General features: G+C 39.5%; 1 protein-coding gene and 1 long non-coding RNA gene across 3 annotated transcripts in view; one reads left to right on the top strand and one right to left on the bottom strand.

The window, feature by feature from the left end:
* mettl15 (methyltransferase like 15) overlaps nt 1-20,974 on the bottom strand; it is a 52,102-nt gene that overhangs the window by 9,374 nt on the left and 21,754 nt on the right. For both annotated transcript variants that reach the window (XM_037749370.1, XM_037749361.1), the window contains exons 3-4: nt 10,735-10,871; nt 1,458-1,649 (exon numbers count right to left, since the gene is read on the bottom strand). In XM_037749370.1, the coding sequence (XP_037605298.1) occupies nt 1,458-1,649; nt 10,735-10,871 (329 nt within the window). The remainder of the gene's footprint in view (nt 1-1,457; nt 1,650-10,734; nt 10,872-20,974) is intronic.
* Nucleotides 15,175-20,799, top strand: LOC119476134. Its single transcript, XR_005203945.1, has 3 exons — nt 15,175-15,504; nt 15,609-15,615; nt 20,788-20,799. It is a non-coding gene; the product is annotated as an uncharacterized LOC119476134 (long non-coding RNA).

The following is a 20,974-nucleotide window of genomic DNA, read 5'->3' as shown; positions in this document are numbered from 1 at the left end:
CATAACGTAGCGTTTAGGATGTGAGCTGCGCTCGCCGCTGGGTTCAGCGCACATCACACATTATATGTATAATTATTCCTCTCACATTTAATATTATCTGCGTCGCCAATTTCACCTGCCTCCATAATATGCGTACGCATGGGTCATAGTTTCTGTACTATTCTGTGTTTCTGTTCTCTTTTTAGAGATCACAACTATTGCATAGTTGTGGCGAACGCCTCTTTCAGGTCCCGTTTTGTGCGTACGCAACAGTTATAAATGAAACCCCTGGACATTTTACAGTTAAAAAATACACTTGTCAGTTCCCTCTGGTGGACAAACTATGAAATGGTGACACAGTTTTAAATCAATATAGCTTAGGATTTCTTGACACTTATCGGAGGGTATATACACCAATACCGATATACATGGAATATGCTTCAATATTGGATTTATCGGTCTGTCTTTACTTTAAAGTTTATTTTGTAACATTTAATTTTCACACACTGTGACACAAACCCAATCGTACTTAAATTGACCAAAAACTAAATTGTGAAAGAGTATTTTACTACTGTAAATTCCACAATTCATGATTAAAAAAAAGAAAACTCTCTTTGGCATTTTAGGACCAATAGGACCAAAATTACCCATATCACAATTTTTATTTTGATCTGTTACCCTAATGTTAAGGTATGGTTAGGAAAAGATTGTGGTCATGGTGAAGAGAACGATCGCCTTCATGGTTACGAGACACTTCCGTGTCGCACATTTTGTACACTCAACCACACACCTGAAGAGTTTGCGATGTAACCCCTCTTCCTTTGCTACTAAGAAAGGACAGCTGTATTCACATACTAAAAGGTCGCTTATCAGGAAAACATAGGTTGTTTTAATTGTTTAAAAATAACAACAATTATTGTTTTTTTTAAATAAATAGACATAGTGTTTTCCAACATTCACTTATTCAATTTTATATAGAAAGTTTGGAGAAAAAAATAATAAAATAAAGTCTATGAGGCCCATGTTATTGGTAAACCATTTTGATTATGCCTGTTTTATTAGCTGCACTTTTACATTACTGCTCCAATTAGTAGAGAAGTAATTTCAAGGCACCAGTAAATCTGATTATCCAGCTCTTCCCAACATCATTTATTAGGAAAGTGAAGTCTATGTTTTTTATGTCCAGTTTTTTTAATGTAAAACAAATTGCGATCCATCAGCCAGACACACCTACTGTATGGTCCTCATGGCTTTTATTTGACAAGCAAACATTTTTGATGTGCTATTATGTGAAGCTTTGTATTGTGTGTTCTTTCAATTATGTTTTTACTCTGTACTGTTTGTTATTGTGTTCTCTTTGTTTTGACCTGCCAAGGGACTACATATGTAAATGAGTTTATAGCTATAATATGTTTTAAACTGTACATGGCCCCTTTTAAATTAAATAAATGAATAAAATAATGTTGCATATCTCTTACCTCTCTCCATCCATTCTCATATCCAGGGGGCCGTCCTTGCTGAGGGAGAAGCCTCTCTCCGCCTGATCCATCTGCATGGAGGAGCAGCCGGCATCCAACAGGACGGCATCAATGCTGCCTGGCTTAATGTTCATGTTAGACAGCAGGGCTTCAAGCTCGCTGAATCGGCCAAGCAATGGTTTCACATGACCACTGGAGAAAAGAATAGGGAAAGGAATAGCTTAATTAGACATCTGATGCATATTGCTGCTGTCAAAATACTGGCCTTGTTTAAATGCAATGGGAAAAGAAATGCTACATTATTTCAGTGACATCCAGTATTTTCAAAAGCACATATTTCATTGTCATTCAGCTCATTTGAAATGTTCAGGAGATGAGAAGGACAAGTTATGAAACTAATAATAAAATGATACATGCGTGCAAGCTAGATGCATTTATCTTTGTGTTTATAGTTGATCCGTTTATGTTGAATAAACATTTTAATACATTGAACTGGTTGGCTGGGGGCATTAAAACCAGTAAAGTAATGTGGAGAAATTGTGTTTCATGGAGATTAAAGATTATGGTTGTAACAAAAGATATGTTAATGATTGCAATTTTGACTCTGAAGTAGAAAACGCCTTTATAAATGTTTAAATTGTGGAGAGGAGGAAGTATTTCTAATACTGTATTGAATTGTGTTCCATATTTTACAATCTCTTTAATCTAAATTTTACAAAGATCTTGAGCCCTAATTATTATACACAGACGATAAAAGGTTGAGTTCCTGAGTGATGGCTCTGGTAACAAGCTCAAGTCCTTTAGAATTATTCCTTGATGAAATAATACAGTGCAGAGGACTTACAGCATGTAGTTGATAATACAGAGTGACTTCCTCTCTATTATAATACAAGGAGAGGGTTTCTGAATGTTATACACTTAACTGTAGATTTTACTAACTGGTTCGATAAGTTCTGTGATGGGAAGTGACCAATTTGGCAAGAATAACTGCATGAAGTATATAAAGAAATGTTTAAGATGTGCCCTGATCTGACTATAAATTAGGGGTGTAAGAATATATTGGAAAAATCGAATTTCGCGATATGTTCTGTATCGATTCTCAAAAACACTGTATTGATTTTAAATTTGCAAAGATAATCACCCTCTCAGTCTATGTGCCCTCTTAAAGTAGAGCTATGATGTCGGATGTTACACGGTCGGTGATAAATGCAAATCCCACTGTTCTGATTGCATGAAAAAAGTATTTTTTTTTTACTCAGATTTCATGCATGTGGTGGTACGTTCTTTATGCTATGACAGTTTTCCTAAAATTAGATTTAAAAAATCGCAATATATCGCCTTACTTACAGTATCGCATTATATCGCAATATATTGAAACGTAACCCCTGTATTATGATACGTATCATATCGCCAAATAAATAAAGATTTATTTTCTACTTTCCATGGTAAATGAAAATACATTAATCCATTTTTTCTCTCTACATTAATAGTTACATGATTTACCTATAAATAAGGCTTTAAACTTTTTTAAACTTTTTTTGTTTGTCATATTGTTTTTATTTATCTAATAGCTAAACATTCTCATTATTATTATTATTATTATTATTATTATTATTATGTATCCTTTTTCTACTTGTATTACTTTATATTTCATCCAACTTTTTCTTATTAACATTTCATGTCTGAATTCAACTTGATGTGCAATGTAACTTTTTTGTAAATTCTTCTATTTACTAACAATTAAATGGATGTCTGATGTTGTGCCGCTCAAATAAAGTTTGAGGTGGAAAAAATAAAGGATATATTTTTCTCTCCCTCTTTTTTTCCCGCATTTTTGCCTTTATTTGACAGTGTAGAAATGGGGGAGAGAGACTGGGGGGGCGGGGTTATGACATGCAACAATGGTCCCAAGGCCAGAATCCAACCCACGACGTTATATGGCATGCGATGTAACCACTCGGCTACCAAGGCGCTCCACGTGTTGTGTGCTTCTACTCCCAGGTACATACAACTGCTACTGAATGAGAATGGTCAGTAAAGTCCCCTCTTAAGTTCACAGGAAATGTTGGCTGTTTTCTATATTTCACAGCGTCATCAATACATTATAGAGAGAAAAACATCCAGCAAGTCAAGGTAATTTTAAGCATTATGAGCAGAGATGTTCGTGTGCAGGCCACATGAGATACACAATTCAATGGAAACCTACAATAGCTTGAGTAGCTTTCCAGCCAACCTTTTATAACTGAATCAATGGTTTCTTTGGAAGCCCACTAGCTGTCTTAGCTAGCCTATTCAGATCCGTCCTTGTCACTGACGGAGAGCAAGATCCTGTGTACACAGTCACTTCCTCATGCACGAGTGGTGAGATCCTTCAGCCACGTTCATGCATTTTTCATGTGACCTTTTAACATTGTGTGAACAAAGATGATGGCAGAGGAGAGCAACAGGAGCTAGCATCTATACATTAGGAGCAAAAGGTCTTCTGCAGCTTTCTCCGTCCATTGTTTCTAGTGAAGTTATCACTCTTGAAACAAAAGCCACCAAAAATTTTTGATTCTCAATTCTTAATGACAAACAGCTCATTTTGTACATCACCGACCGAACTGCAAAAGCTAAGCAGCTCAAGTTGACTACACCTTCCTTATCCAGCACTCAGTGCAATGGGTAATCGGTATCATGCATTGGTTTTAAAGGCTGAAGTAATATGTTTTAAGACCTCAATATGGGACCTACAAACAGGGAATTCATGCTCTAGTCATAATGACCTCGCCACATGTTGTACAAAACGCTACCGCTGCTATTGGTATCCCATGTCAATCATTCACTCATTTAATGGCATGCATTTTCAGTTACCTACTGTTAAATAAACATCTTCCCAATGTCTAGCCATTCACATTTGTAAGCTTCGCACAACTAAGTCATTGTTCTATTTACGTTCTGTGGACTATACTTATGATGGATAGGTTTAAATGAATGGAACAGAGGGGTAACATTAGCAAAGTGAATGAAAATATTTGAATAATTTGCCCTAAATTTGCAGTGTGCAGAAGGGCTGAACGGGGAAAATAATCGAATTGCATTTTTAGACCGATATTGCGATTCAGTCCGCCGGGCCTAAGTTGATAATTTTTTTAAAATGTTTATTTAAGATGATTTCTGAACTACAGTTACATTGGGGCGGCTCGGTTGGAAACAAAGATATAATGGTTGGAAAGCTCACCAGCAACATCTGTTGGTTAGATCGTGAACACACGATAGGAAAACAGCAGGGCTGCGTCCGAAATCGCATACTATGCACTACATACTCAATAGGTGTACTATCGTTCAACATACTTTTGTGTGAATAAACAGTATTATGTATCTTTTCGGAGGCACTGAACTGTAATTACCATGTCACTTCATGAAAGTCTCCTTGCCGATAGGAGATGCGTAACCATGGTAACCCGTAGTAACCTCATGTGACCAAAAGATGACTTGTGAGAATCAAAGTGTGAACTAAGTCAAAATCTAGATTACGCCTAAAGCAAAGTGGAATCTTATACTTACTATACTGCAAGTATGTTACAGAGCTGTCCGTCAACGTCGGTTATGAATAATGTGACTAAATGGCTGCAGGTATCTATTGCCTTTAGCCTCCTATTATCTGTTGCTCTATTGCTCCCCTATTTCTATACAAGTTTAGTTTATTTGTGGTAAAGCAGCACCAGAAACTTTAATGATTGCTTGAAGTACTGTATCGATACCAATAAGCAGCATCGGTATCAATATATGCATCAATAAAATAAAGGTATCGACATTTTTTTAAATTTGAAACTTGCCCCTTTTATGTACACAACAATGACTCCACCTTTCTCAAGATTAACTAGGGGCATGCAAGGAAAGAACACAAATTGGCAGGTCCTCTATTTCAAAACCCACTGAAGACAAAATGGCAAGGGAGCATCTCACCCACGCTGCAAGGGCCTTCCTTTGCTTTGCTGTTGTTATTCACTATCCTGCACAGTGATTGATTTGTTGAAAAATCTATAGTAAAGGCTTTGTTGTTCTCTCCCCCATCACCTGCGCAATCCCTTTCTCTTACTGCCTCCTCAGTAGCACTCTACCCACCATCTCCAATTTCTACATTTTTTTGGTTATTCAAAGTATAAACTGTCTTTTTGGAGAGAGTTTACAAACTTTTTATCTAATTAGTTTTAGAACATTTTAGCCATTCTGGTTTCTGTTGAAGCATTTTTTACTGGAAGTCGAGCAGTGTTGTGCGAATTATTATTTTGTTGCCTCAAAGCTAGTTGCTAACATACAGCAAGTGCTGGCATATGGTGAGTTTACTGAAAACAGCTCCCTCCCTCTGCTGGAAACGGTGAGACTGAACCAAATTGTAAATGAAAACAAAAACCAGGCATCGGTCATAATGTCCGGTGAAAACAATTCCCTCCAAGCACAATTTGAATTGTATAGACAAAAATAAAATGTCCACATATCCTTCTATAAATGAATGAATCTTCATTTTTTATGAATGTGTAGGTGGTCTATTACTTCTCAGTGCGTGCCTCCCTTTGTGTGCACCCGGAAGAACAAAAATGTTTTTTTTGAAAGGCTAAATGCCAACAAATGTGGATTGAAGAAGAACATTTTGTTAGATAAAACATGTGAATTTTGAAAATGATTACATCTATCTTTTTTCAATCAATTTTGACTTTTGGACATTACAACGCTCTGGAAATTACTGGAAATGTTTGGATCACACGAGTCGGGAACAATCCTACGCAGCCACCACTCTAATTCTACAAATATTATAGCCTAATATTCACTACCAAGCCTGTTTTTAACTGGTGCAGACAACGTTATCTCCAATTCTCTCCTCTGCTTCGCGCTGTGTGTATGCCGAGGCTCGCCCGGTGTACTCGGTGAAACACGAGAGCAGAGTGGAGCACTGCTGCAGAATGAATATAAACACTGATTAGTGTAGAATGAACAGAAATACAAAAATGTTGACTTAGAATTAAAATGTCAACGTTATAAATAAAGCTTCGAACAATTCAGTACAGCCTTTCTGAAACCAAGCAGGTCTAATGGCAATGACGGGAAGTGTGAGATACAGTCCGAAGCTGAACTCAGCTAAACAGTACACTAAAATATGTAGTTTGATCGGAGTCCACAAGCAGTGATTCACAGCTGCGTTAGAGACTCCTCGGCTCTGATTGGTTGTTTTCCTTCGGGCATGGTGGAATCTTGCAGATGCTATTAGGAGCTCTAGGAGGAGGCAGAGAAACCTGATTTTTTTTCACAGATTATCTGTCTATTGCACTACTGTCAGGATATGGTGAGCAAATATGATATAAAGTCATTTTTTATAAAACTTAACAACTGAACTTTTAAGACAGAACGTTACACTGATCCACCTGTGGGTGAAGGTCAATGGCTTCTGAGATAAATGCGAGCATATTTGAAACGGAATAGAAATGCACTACAAACATGAATATTAGTTGTTGCACTTAGTGTTGGTGTTAACTTTTGCACCATTACTGAATGATGATTTTTGAGACCCCATTGCACTGAAATCATTTTGTTTAGTTTATTTGTGCAAATGAATAAATACACATAGTATAAAAATGCCAAAAACAGCCAAAAGGCTATTTTTCATCAATGAAATAATGGTATATCACTAAGGAATGTCGACGTTTTGTTTCTGTGTTAAGCTCATCAAATGACCTACATCATTACTAAATGCATTTGATGTTTTGTTTCTTTCATTAAATTAGTAGCTATAACTGAGTGATGGGGTTACAGTATCCTACTGGTGGAAGTGCACGGTCATAATCTGACCTTCTGGTAGAGAGGAAACAATCTGTGTGGTCCTCTCTATCATCAAAGCCCATCCCTGACCTACAGTGAAAGAGTGGCTCATCTGTATGAATGGCCAGAAGAGAGGAGAGGGGACAGAGCTCCACTGACTGGTGGGCACATTTTTGTGGTGCTGTCAGTGCCAGCTAACATACTGACTGGCAATAGAGGGGTCAGAGCAGCAAGTTAGGCAAGAGTGTAGCTTCAGACTGAGCGGGACCACACAGCTTTATTTGAAGGCAGTTTATGTTGTTACTCTGTTATGAAGCAGTTCTCAACCCTGCCCAGTTAATTTTCATGAATGGGAGATGGTAAATAATTGGTAGACTGATGTAAGTCAACGATCTAATACAAAAGTGCCTTTTTATTATATTTGTATAAATAATTTTATACACAAAAAACATTTGAAGTCTATAACTTAAATATATATTTAAAGTCAAATTCTTGTAATAGCTAGCTATATATAAAACACTGAAAGCTCTATCATGCTAATCAGAGGCTACTTCTACTTTTTAATTATTGGAAATTAAAATGATGTCGTCTGTGTGTCCGCCCACACGCAGGTGATGAACATACCTTCCACTAGACACTGCGACTTCTTCACCAACACGTTTTTGTAAGCCACTGAAGGATTTAAAAATATGCAAAACAGTTACATAACATTTCTAAATTATTAACTTCTTTATGTGGCTTAGACACAGAGTTGGAGATATAAATGCCTTATGTAAGGTCTTATATTATTAAAGAGGACAAGTTTCAGCGGTGTATGTGCTGAGGTCCAAGTGTGGGCTCATAATTGCTTAAGAGATCTGAGCTATTTATAGTTGTAGCACCCCACAACATTGACATCATGCAAGTTTTTGTTATTCTGGCATCTCACTGGATCAACCTAACGCTGAGTATGATCTTCCAAAACCTCACACAGAGACAGTCCAGAGCGTTGCAGATTGAGTCACAGGATATGTGAAATGCCAGTGACAGAGATTAAGAGCCAGAGCTGATGATACTAGCGTAAGTCAATGGTGAAGCCAACCACCACAAACAAATGCTGGTATATTCCCATTTGCACTGCAGCATCCTCTTTTAGTAAAGAAACCATGTGCGAGGTAAAAGTTAAAGTTAGGAGATTAAATAAAATGAATGAATGAATTCTCAGCATATTTTTTTAATTTTCAATGCCTTGGTTTATAACCCAATACCGGCAAAACGAACGACCGTTAGCTAACGCTCGAGGTGCGTTCAGTCGGAAAGTGACACGGATTTCGTCACACGCCAATCGCACAAATTTTGAACGCTGGATAGTTTGTGCAGTCCTTGTTGATTTGCCCCAAACAGCTAATATACCGTCTATACAGACGGTAGGTGTAACTGTGTCTGTGTTCAGCTCAGCCTCTTGTTTCCCTCCAGTCTCTCGCCTTTTTACGGGGGTATGGTAGCAGTTTTCCAGAGGGTGGGTACTGTGGCAGTATGGTAGGATCCACAGAAGAGTGAGTGGAGGATTGGTGAGAGTTCCTGGGCGCAGGTCTTCAGCACCCTTGCTGGGATTCCGTCAGGCCCTGGGGCCTTGCCTGTCTTACACTGGCTAAGCTGGCGCTGTACATCCACCTCTGTAAAGGGGGCCGGTTCGTCTGGGTCTGGTGAGGGAAGGGCTCTCAAACATTCTGCACATTCAGCTGGGAAGTCTTGACTGTCAAAACAGGCGTAGAATGTGTTCAGTTGTTTTGCAAAGGATGCTGGGCCAGTTATTGCAGAAAGGTTGGGTTTTGGTTCACACCCAGTGAGGGTTTTCACCCTCTGGAATGCCTTCTTGGTGTTCATGTTGCCAAATTCAGATTCTAATCGGTCCTTGAATATCAGTTTAGCCTTAAACACCTAATTTTTCTGATATGACAACCAAGCAGCAACCTCTGGTGCTGAGAAATGAAGCCAATGCAGAAGTGCCAAAAAACTGCAGTTCTTCAAATGGCCACTTGTGGCTGGCTCCAAGAGCGAGTCAATCCCACAATGGCTCTTCAAAAAACAATGGGTGACGTTACAGAGACTATGTCCATATTTTATACAGTCTATGTAGCCAACATGGCACTTGTTGATGTGAAATCAACAAAGTGCATAGTGAATGCAAACAGTTAATGTCATATCTCATATCAGCCTTTATGTGACCCCATATGCACACATGTAAATCCAATGTTTTCCTGACTTGGCATTTCAATAATGCATGGTGCCTTTTCAGATTCATAACATTTACTGTGGGCACAACTCCTGCGTAGCTTCAAGCGCAGGGAAGTCATAGCAACAACCAGAAAGGTGAAAAGCAGAGAATAGCGAGGCTCAACATGCAGTAGACAAATCCCATTAAAGACATCAGGGAACAGAGGGTTACTTTCATAAGCTAACGCTTTTAAATAAACGTTAGGAGGTGAAATGATTCTTTTTGTACTGTAAAACAGGGTTCAGATTCACACCGACAGTCAACAGTTTGCATCGAGGTTATACTTTCCTCAAGACATGGGAGTACCGAGGAGAGAGAAAATCCTCTAACCCTGTTGTGCGGATGCACTGCGTAGGCTGCCAGGGTCTTTTACTCAGGCTTCCAATAATATTGGTTAATTGCTAGATTTCTCTAGCTTCTCTCAACTTGCATCACGAGTGGGCGTGGAAGAGTTTACAGCAGGGGTATATTGCTGCTGACAGAATACAATGTTCTCATTCTCTCTCTCTCTCTTAATTGTCATTCCCTGCTCACAGGCACATTTCTCTGGCAGATTCCCTTGAGAGAGGTTTCCCCAGAATCTACGTAAAAGGATTCCTTCCCACGCCATGGTCTTAGGAACATCTCATTTTCATCCTCCCGCGCCTTGCTCATGCACACACTCCCTCTCACCCTGGCATTGTGTCCTCGTGTCTCCCTGTTCTCTCACTCTCGTGTTTTCATTTTCTTTTCCTTTTTTTTCTCTCTCCACTTTTTAACTTCTCTGGGCTTCTCTCTACTCCTCCCCCCACCCCCCTCATATCTTATAGATCCTCCGTGGGAGGCAGCATCTCCTTCACACTGCAGGCGTGGGCCCTTACTCTGACAAATGACATGCCGGGCCCACCAGCTTTGCGTGGGGGGAGAAAAGCTTTAAGTTAAGAAGGAAGAATGGATTTGATTGGATGGTGAAACTCAGGGGCTGTATCTTGGCGAGCAGTATTTGATCGGGCTCTGGCGAGAAGTGAGAAATACAGGGAGAGCTGCAATACTATATCACACCTACAGTATGTTTTAAGAAATAATGACCACAAACCAAACACTGCTCAAAATGGTCAAGCTGTCAGCTGCGACAATAAAAATTTCTGATAAATTTATTCAGTATAAACATTTGTCTAGACAGCTTATAACATAAGCTTTTACTTGTGTTTTGGTCTAGTTGATGTTTTTCAATAAATCACTTACGAGTGTTCCTTGGCTAACTGCTGGGCCAGAGAAATGGCGGAAGGATCTCGGTCTAAGGCCAGGACTGTGACTTCAGGAACCATATTCAGTATTGCTTTGGCATGACCACCACCTCGAAACGTCATGTCCAGGACCACCTACATGCGAGAAAGCAAGAAAACAACACATTCTTCTCACACCAGGACTCCATATACACAATTAATCATCATCATCATCTTATCATCACAATGTTAATCCTTCATTTAAGTGTTTAATTCACAGTGGTGCACTGACGAGAGTTATTTTAAATCGGATTTTTCTGAGTCTGTCTCATCTCAGGGTACTTACTGTCAATATTAACGCTGGAATGAATTCAAAATTGCGGATAGGCCTGTAAGTTCATGATTGTTTCCAAGCTAACACTATGACATAGGGCAGGGCAATATGGCCAAAATCATGATCTAGGTCATTTCATATTTCCATAACAATATATATCACGATATAGTGTGTTTTCTAGTAAAGCACATGGTAAAGCTTATTTTTATATACTCCTGTGTGAATTAAATACTTGAAATGGAATGAAAAGTACTGAGTCTTTTCTCATTTTAAGAACTTTAGTGCAAAATTTAAAGAAATAAATATAGGCCTAGCCTATGTCACGATAGAAACGATATAGAAAAATATATACAATAGACATTTTTATATCGTTTTGATGATATGTATCATCATATTGCCCAGCCCTACTATGACATTCATGTCTGGACTGATAATAAAATAGATTTTCGGCTCACAATGCAATAAAACACTTTTAATCAACATGTTAATATTCTGTTTAATAGCTACACACCCTGTATGAGAGGCAAACAGTAAGGTTAAAAATCATCTAAAAGTCATTTTTATGTTGTTATTTTGTTCTTCCCTATGACAGATTCAAAAGTTATTGTGGGAACAGGTCATCTGACAGAAAACACCCAATGACACAAGATGAACATGACAGGGCCAGCATTTGTTTCATCATTATTAGAATTAGCTGTAATGTTTTGCAAGTTCTGGAAAATGTCGATTACTTCCCTTGTTTTATTTTGAAGTCCGACCGCAGTGTTTCTGTAGGCCAACTAAAGCATTATTTATTCTCCGCAAAAGAAATCTGTGGTGAGGTTTTCCTTTCACATCCCTTCCTGACTGTGACGACGTTTGACTCAACTTTTCTGACTTTATGAAAACTCAGGTTTTCTTTTTTTCTGATCTTGCTGCTCTGGGTGATTACGGAAAAGCAAACGTACAATGCGATTGATCAATCAATCACCTACTAAACGGAATAAGACAGATCCTGATGGATGTCGTCTCTTGATCAATTTAGTTGTGAATTCATGGTCTGAACCATAGACTGTATGGAGAGGTGAAGTCCCGCCCCTTCCGGTGGACCACCATGGGACCTTATTTTGGAAAAATATGAACGGTAGTCAACGGCGAACAAATATTTTTTTTGATCCCGTTTGAATTGCACCACATATGATGTCTGTCAATTTAAAAGATAATGTTGCAAGTCAAGAAAGTCGCAGTTTTTTGTTAAACTGTTGAAGTGTCAAACTGTGAAAATACATAGTTAAAAAGACTCCACACCCAAAAGTTGCGTAAGTATGTTGTCCTCACTACAGCGTAAAAGCTGCAGCTATCCAACTAGCTAAACTCTTGCTGGTAAAATGATGACTCGAGTAGTAGTAAGCTTTACTTGCTCTTTACTGTGGCTCTTTACACCATCTTACACAGACAGTGAAAACTGTAACGAAAACAGAATAAACAATCACCAATTTGTTTCCGAGCATGAATTTTTCCAATGTACATACATAATAAAACCCTTCTAATTACAAACAATCAAATGCTTTTTTATGTAAATAAAGTTTTTTAACATTAACTTATAAGTACAACAATGAAATTAGTTACTTACGACATTGCCTCTGTGGCGTTTACAGTCTGGATGACAGTGGATACAAAAAGGCACGTGGACAGATTCAGCCAGCTTCCTCAAAATGGCCGACAGGAAGTGATGACTAACACTTATCTTACACTTAATAAACACGTAATAAAAGCCTTTTCAAAATAAAAGTCCGCCAATTATTTTGCCTTAAAGGCAACACAGTAAATGACGTCTCTCTCGCTGAAGCTACGATGCCGGTGTGTTTTGTACTGGGATGTACTCACACAAGCAACGGGTCTCGCTCGTTCTTTCGCTTCCCGGCTGATAAAAAGACCAGGAGTTGCTGGATAAAACACATCAGGGAAAATAACATTACATTTGTGCATGGTCATAGCTAAGTTAGCTAGCGAGTGTTGGTGACGTATATTGTTGGAGACGAGAGATGTAGTTCACTGAGCAGTTTCACACAAAAGGAAATGATACTACGACAAACTGTGACTTTCTTGACTTGCAAAAGAATATTTTAAAGTGACAAACACCATATGCATGATTCAAACGGGATCAAAAACAAATTGGCTCTTACCGTTGTCTACTTATATATTTTTTTCCAAAATAAGGTCTCTCTATACAGAGATGGACGACAAGTCTCCACTTCCTGCAATTGTAAAAAAGTGAAAACGAAATATCCTGGTTACGGGAGCTGACACCTTGAGATTTTGATTCCATTTGGAGCCAGAGTCTGCAGAGTAGTGCCTAGTGCCGTGGTATCGTGGTCCCGCCCACACACCTGTCCGAGCCAATCACAAGCCGGGCACTGCCGCAACTTGTTAGCGTGAGCCAAGGTAAATAAACTTCCCAGTATGAACACTTGAATAGCCCTTATTTAAATCATTAGGTCCTAAAAGTTGTAAAATACGCTAATAGCTGAATCCAGTGTTATTTCCCTTCCTCCGTTCATGTGAATGAGCCCCAGGCCGAGGCTGGACCGATGGCTGGAAGGCGGAGTTCAAAGAAACGCTACTGCGCCTGCTTTATGGGCCCAATGGATGCGGAATTCTGCCGGATGATCCGGGGAACTTTATCACTCGGCAGTCGAGCCACATTGCCTTCATGCGCCACTGAGCAACTTTCTGAACGAGAACCCGTCTCCAACGCTTTATCCAGTTCTCTTTATAAATGCATGGTCCGAACAGTCAGCTCACTCAACATTAGTGACAGTGCTCTTTATTTCGAGTGGCGTGGGTAACCACCACTATAACATGCTGCAGAAAACCCTGTAACCCATGAAGAACTTGTGTTTGAAAAGTTGATCATTTTGAAGCCAAATGGACTCTTTGTTTGCATTCTTTTCGAGATGACACATGTAGTAGTGTATCATGCTGTTAGCCAGAAACACATGGATTGGACAAGCAATGTGATCATCTAATTTTTCCATTAAAAAGTCCTCTCAAGACAGTCTTGTCAAAAGACAACTATACCACTCAGTGACGCCAAAGTAACTGTACCACTCACTGTGCCAACAACATGCTAGCTAGACCCTTCCTCTCAGGGCCCTATTTTCGTAGTGGACCAATGACCAGCATAAGCAGAGCTCGGACTGTTTGGTATTTTCCTGATCTTGATATTCACTTTGCCTGTCTGTCTGGTGTTTTGGTGCCACGCGCAGGTGGGAGGAAAGGCGCAAACAGGTGGGAAGTATATTCAAGTGAGGCAGCGCAAAGCGAGTTGTTGGTATTTTGGTAACAACAAGAGTAAACTAAACTCTTGGAACAGATGCCCAGCAATGACAGAATACCAGCTAAAATCTACATAAACTTAAATAAATAATATTTTAATTAATCCCTCTCCAACCAGTAGATGCGACTGGCTGAGAGTGCATTTATTAATCATCACACCCTCCGATTTATATTCCACTTTACCCAGCCCTTTTGCACTTTGTGCCCAAGACCCACTGCTCTGCAATAGTTGCATTTGTAGAATTAAAATAGGGCCATCTGTCAGAAAATAAATAAATATAATTGGTATGAAGAATAGTACTGTCTCTGCATTGCTGGTCTTTTCCTACCATGTGGTTTTGGTGCCCGATGTTGCTATATTTCGCTACAGTGATGAAGAGAATTTCTGAGACATACCACCAAAAACCATAGACTGTACAGATGGACGACATGACAGCTCCCCAAAAGTGAAGCCAAAACATCTGGATCGCCCCCTGGTGGCTGGCTGCAGTACAGATCATAAAGCCTGCCCTCCTCCATGTTAGTGGATGGGACATGAGCCAAACTAAAAAGTCAAAGTACACATGAAATAAATTTTCCCCAAAGATGATTTCTGTCATTTTAGGTAGTTCTTATCACGCTGTTTTTTGTTCAAGTGTTTGTTTTGCGGATAAGTTTGGTTTTAATCAGTTATTTGATGCTATAAAAAGGGGGTGAGACATCATGATTGACAGCTGCTCTGAGTGAAGTAGTCGCAGAGCTGGAGGAATTGTACGAGAGAGGAGATGTAACTTAAACTTTCCATAACTGTAATGAGTCTGAGTAATAAAATATGTGTCGATTTGATCATAAATGTAGTTATAGAAATATTATGGTTAGTTGTTGTGTATTTCCAGCCAAACAGCTACCGTGGTGCTAACGTAGCAGCTAGTTGGCTCCCGCTAACAAGCTGCGGCCGTGCTCAGCTCGTGATTGGCTCTGGAGGGTGTGTAGGCGGGACCTAGATACCGCGGCTCCAGCACCCCAATCACTACAGCGCAGACTCTGGCTCCAAATGAGGTGAAAATCTCAAAATGGCAGCTCCCGTTTCTGGGATATTTTGGCTTCACTTTTGTACAGTGGGGGGAAGTGGAGACGTATCGTCCATCTATATGTACAGTCAATTTCAAAAACATTGTTATATTTTGTAGTGAACACCATTAGACACCATATTTACAATGCTTTTTTTTCCCAATGTGGCTTTAATTTATGCAAAAAATAAGGTCTGTGGTTGTTTTAAAAGTTTTCTTGTTTTATGCATGAGAAGACGGAGCACTCTGCTGTATAAATAATAAGGTTGAAAATCAGCAAAGGATACCTTTACCTTGCACTGTATAGCATGCACTTTATATTAATGAATTCACATCTTTATAAATGTGTAAACAACTATTTCAGAATATTCTTGTATTTGCATGTCAATGTGCTACAATCATGTATTAACTGTTAAACACCATTTATTAATCAGATAATGAGAAGGAGGGAGTGGGAAAATGCTTCGTCAAGGAAATGTCCAATACCTGCCAACCACTCTGCCACAGCAGCTCAGATTATCAGCTAGCTGTAAACTCAGCTGTAACACTTGCAAAGCAGAAAACATCTCCTGTCCAGGCATATTTCCTTATATATTTCCTGGCTGCCACTGCTACAAAAAAAATCGCAGCCCTGCACTGACTGAACAGTCTGAGATTGTTTGAATAATGTGTTGGATTATGCTTTACTTTTTATTTTTTAAATGCCTGTTCTGTGATTTATTCTAATGTCAGCTAATGGTAGGGAACAGATGTAAAATGACAGAAAAGGAAATGCCAGCTATTCCCCACAAAAACATTAAACATGTCGATCGATAGTGACGTTGAAGGTGGGGTGTGTGCGTGCATGTGTGAGGGAAGAAGTGATCAATGGCGGTTCCCTCTCCTTTCCAGCGCACAGCAGCAGATGGGGAGGGGGTGTGGGCTAGTGGGATGAGTCACACGCATAATGAACTTGCCTGTTGTGCTATTCAATACAAAAAAAGGAAAAGGAAAACAGAAACACAAACAGCAAAGTAGGCTGGCTTTTATCGAAACAGTCGACACAAGCAACCAGGAGACAAACTGGTCCTCTACTGGAGTGTGCAGCACTTGTCACAACAATGTTTTGTCACATCTTGAGGAAGCTGTGGCCAAAAGAACAAAAGGTAAAGCCTGTTTGTCGGTGCAAATGACAGAACAGACTGATACTTAATGTTGATCGAGGTGGTTGGTTGAAAACATAAATACTGTACATTTAATCACATTTATATTACTGCTGCATTGACTCTATCCATCTTTAATACAAGTTTCACCCCTCTTACTCACTCCCACTCACACACACACCAAATAAACTAAGCTCAAAATTAAGTGCGTGCAACCAAAAATGGAAAATTGGATGTTTACAAGGTCATTTATAAGGTAAATTGAAAATCTAGTTCCCTCGCCTTGAGGGAAAACAAGCTTCTTCAAAAAGCCCTGAATGCTGTTGTGAAAATCTTCCCTCTGCTGCTTCTGCCACCAGATGGACGAAACAACTTCTTGAAAAGATTTGGTGATAATGGGTTTGGCATTTGCGATGATGATTGACACCAAACTTGGGAGTGAGTCATTCGCATTGATATTTCATACAGAGGAGTGTCAGCAGCGAGGCTCTCACCTAGACCAGGCAGCAGATTGGAAACGAGCCAGAACACAACGTGGGTCATCTCAGTCTCTACACGCAGAGATGATACTTAAAATACTAGTAATTACTGTAGTCTGTGTTTTGTACTCTGTTTTGGGTGTGTAATATCTGCCTTTCCCAGCAGAGGGAATAGGAGAGTTAGGAGTGGTCCGAGTGGTGCAGTCCGACAGTGAAGCTGCAAGGTGCTATAATGCAGGACACTTCGGCAGCAGTCACCCCACAGCATTCTTAATGAGAGCTTTTCTTCCCCAAAATGAAAAGGTTAACACTATACAGACTCATTTAGTATGTTAAATCAAAAAACACTGGTCTGTTAAGAGTGACTTTATAAACATATTTGATGTAGCAAAAGTATGAATTTTGCATTAATGAGAATTTGCAAACATAATCCAGCTCACACAACAGTAAATAATATCCTGGCCATGTGGAAAAAAGGGGCCTCATCTTGAGTCTTCTTATGGTTGAATTCATTAGGAAAAGGGGAACAGGAACCTGAGAGAAGAGGCTGAGTACTCACCTAAATCCTACTTGTGACTCCCCAGCCCAGGTCAGTTACAGTGGGGGATCTAAAATGTCATTGAGGGGAGTTTTTACAGATCTTGTTACACTAACACACAGACCATTAGGGAGACAGATACACAGGTACAGGATCGCTTTTCTTGTCGCGTCCGTTGCCATGGCAAGAGTGGAGGTAACCGGTTTGCATTTCTTTCTCTGTCACACAAAGTTCATGGCTTTGAGATACAAGTGCGCACAAATTTTAGCCGGTTTCGGCACGAGAGCACGGTGTGAGTAGATGAAGGTGGAGGTTATGATTATGGGGATGATGGCGGTTTTATCGACAGCAGAGAGAAGTGAAGTGTCTACGTAACTGGTCGTTGCCTTTGTGCTCTTGGCACTGGACATAAATCTCACGCTTCAAACTGCTGCTATGCTCAAACTATAGGAATATTATCTTACAATAAAATGACTTTTTGAACCCCCTTTTGAGCAGCTTCAGTACTTGTTGATTGACTGATTTCCATTTTTCTTTAAAGGCGTCTAAAGGGGTCTGTAGAGTGTTTTTTCTTCTCTCTACTTTATTTAAACGATTGGGATAGGTGTGTTTATTAGTCTAGCAGGTAGGAGGTGGAGGTGGGGGTGGGGTGCACAAAACAGATGGCCAGTGAGGGCAGACGAACTCAAAAGGCATGAAAGCTTCCTGCAATTACTCTGTCAAGAGATAATGTTGATGGTGATCAGTGATGTCTGAGATGCATGCGGCCTTTTGCTACCTAAATTTAAAGTGTACTAAACATACTACCTGTGTGTCTGAGAGTAAGTAAGAGAGAGTGAACGAATGAGTGAACGAGTGATACAGGAGCACAAAAATGTTGACAAAACTCTTTGCCAGAGGGCTGCTTCCAAATGCCTCCCTGTATGTTAAGATAATCTCTCTTTTGTCGGAGGAATGCTGCAGAGTTACGGCAAATACTTTCTTTCCTCATCTATTCAGTGCTGTTTGCACTCTTTCAGCACAAGTTTAAATAAAAGGCACTTGAGGAGGTATTTGAGCTAGTTAAGACAAGACACATCTACACGCAGGAAAAAAAAACAAAAAACTGCATTCGCTCATTTGCTTCCAAAAACACTCATCTGAAGTTTGTAGGTCAAACGAATAAGTGAGAATCAACAAATCCTATCGGAGGCTCTTAGAAGCCATAAAGAAAGGCCGGCCTTTTTCAGAGTCTGTCAGTGCATATGCGAGAGACTTAAAAAATAATTTAGTATTACTTTTTTTTTTTTTTAAGGATTCCCTGCTGAGTATGCTAATTAGAAGCTGAAATTAATTATGTGAATTTCGTGAAGGAAGAAGCGACCCAGCTGTTACAGAACTTTGTCGGAGCTCACATAAGGATCATTATGTCACGAAGTTACTCCACTTTTTTTCACCAATAAGGACAGTTTTTTCGTGGGGCTTGGTTTTAGCATTTTGGGTGTCAAAACTGCATAATGACAGAAACTCTGGTTGTGTCCGAAATCATTCACTCATTCACTAGTCCCATACTCACTATCCAGGGAGTACTATAAAGAGGACTATATAGTGAGTCGTTTTCTCTGCGCTGTTAATTATGTCATCGCTGTTGCACAATTAAATTGTGCCAGATCAACGTCTGCTGGTAGATCATCCATAATAAATACATGTATTTTTGTTTGTGATAAATGCAAGCTATTTTGTTGACTTGTCTCTTAGTGAAATACTCTGAGTGAATTCAAATTTCCCTTGGTAAGCAGTGACGCAGCGTATATGTCTAGGGCTTTTATTGTGAAAGGTAAGAACTAACGTCCGTTCTGAAAGTGTGGGCAATGAGCGTATTTTCCCAAATTAATAAATACAAAGTACTTTGTCGCTGTTTGTGTTGTGATGGGCTGCTCTGCTCACATTAAATATATTATTTTTGCGCCACAACTCACTGATTTGTCTCAATCGTGTTGCTTTCTCTCCTCTCGTCCATGTGCCATTTTTCCTACAGCGCAATGCATGATGGTACATAGTGCTCGGTTAGTGACCATTGTTAACCACTACTTTTCACGATGCATTGTGGGATACTTTGAGTCCACTATATAGGGTATAATAATTCTCACTATACATTCAGACAGCACTAAAAATTGCCAAACTCACTATATAGTGAGTAGTGAGTGATTTCAGACACAGCCAATATATTATAGGTCAAGGCTCTGTGATGGCTTTCCTCCTGTTAGGGGGTGAGGCTGTTTAGCTTTGAGAGTGTATAAAGAGATCGTACAACACGGTTATTTATGTGTTTGAAAGTTTGAGATAAACAAGCCTGTGATAAGGTGTGAAGAGATAATGGTATTGGGTTTTATTGTTATCAGCCCGTCCCTCAGTCCTCTTGTTGGTCCAACACTTTGGTCCACAGATAAGGGTCATGAACACTAATGGACGGATTAATGCCGTGAAATTTGGTGCTGATATTCATGGTCCCCAGAGGATGAGTTCTAATTTGGTGAACGTTATCATGCTAATTGTAGGTGGCGGATGATTAGCTGTGCGCTGGTGCTGAGCAAATAGGAAAGTGAGTCAAAAAATCAAAAGAGCTGGAAAAAGAAAAATATGAGAGTAAAATAGAGGTTTTTATTAATTTCCTCAGATGTTCTGAAGTAGGGTTTAGATGGTGTTTTTCATTGATGTATTATAAATTTGATCTGATTTCTCATTTGTCCAACATGATGCACCTGGACTCTATTGACATGGATTCTCCTCCTGGCCCTTAAGAAACTACCTGTTGTTTTTAAAGGGGTTGAGAGGAGATGAGTTGATTAAAAATCCTGATTTATTTCCACCTACACATAATGTATTCATTGTATTTTTTTATCTTTTGTTTTTATCCCAATTGCACCATGCAGATTGCTGTTTCTGTTCATGTTTTATTTTAAACAAGCAAGCTGGGTCACACTGTTTGTTTTGCTGGAAATGCTCCCCCACCTACCAACATGTACACACAGGTATAACAAGGCTGAGGAAGGTTAACACTGCTTGGGATCAAACGAAATCTAATGAAGGGCTGATGCTACATACAGGGCTACTAAGTAGATCCTACTGACATCTTCACACACACACACACACACACACACACACACTTCTGGGTAGTTCACACTTGACTAGAGTTGCAACTAATGACTCATTCAACGATTCATGCTCCCAAGATGATACCAGACCCAAAGGGATGTTTTCAATTGCTTATTTTGTCCTGCCAGTTAGAAAAAAAGTATTCCACTTTGAATTAAATGTCACTGTTAAAAGCAACACAAACCTCCCATTGGAGGCCACCATGATTATTCAATTATCACAGCTTTCACCCATTTAATTTTTGATTTGTCAGCGCCAATTTTG

This window comes from Sebastes umbrosus, chromosome 2, assembly GCF_015220745.1.
Source record: "Sebastes umbrosus isolate fSebUmb1 chromosome 2, fSebUmb1.pri, whole genome shotgun sequence".
NCBI classification, from domain to species: Eukaryota; Metazoa; Chordata; class Actinopteri; order Perciformes; family Sebastidae; genus Sebastes; species Sebastes umbrosus.
This window is presented reverse-complemented; position numbering and strand designations above follow the sequence as displayed.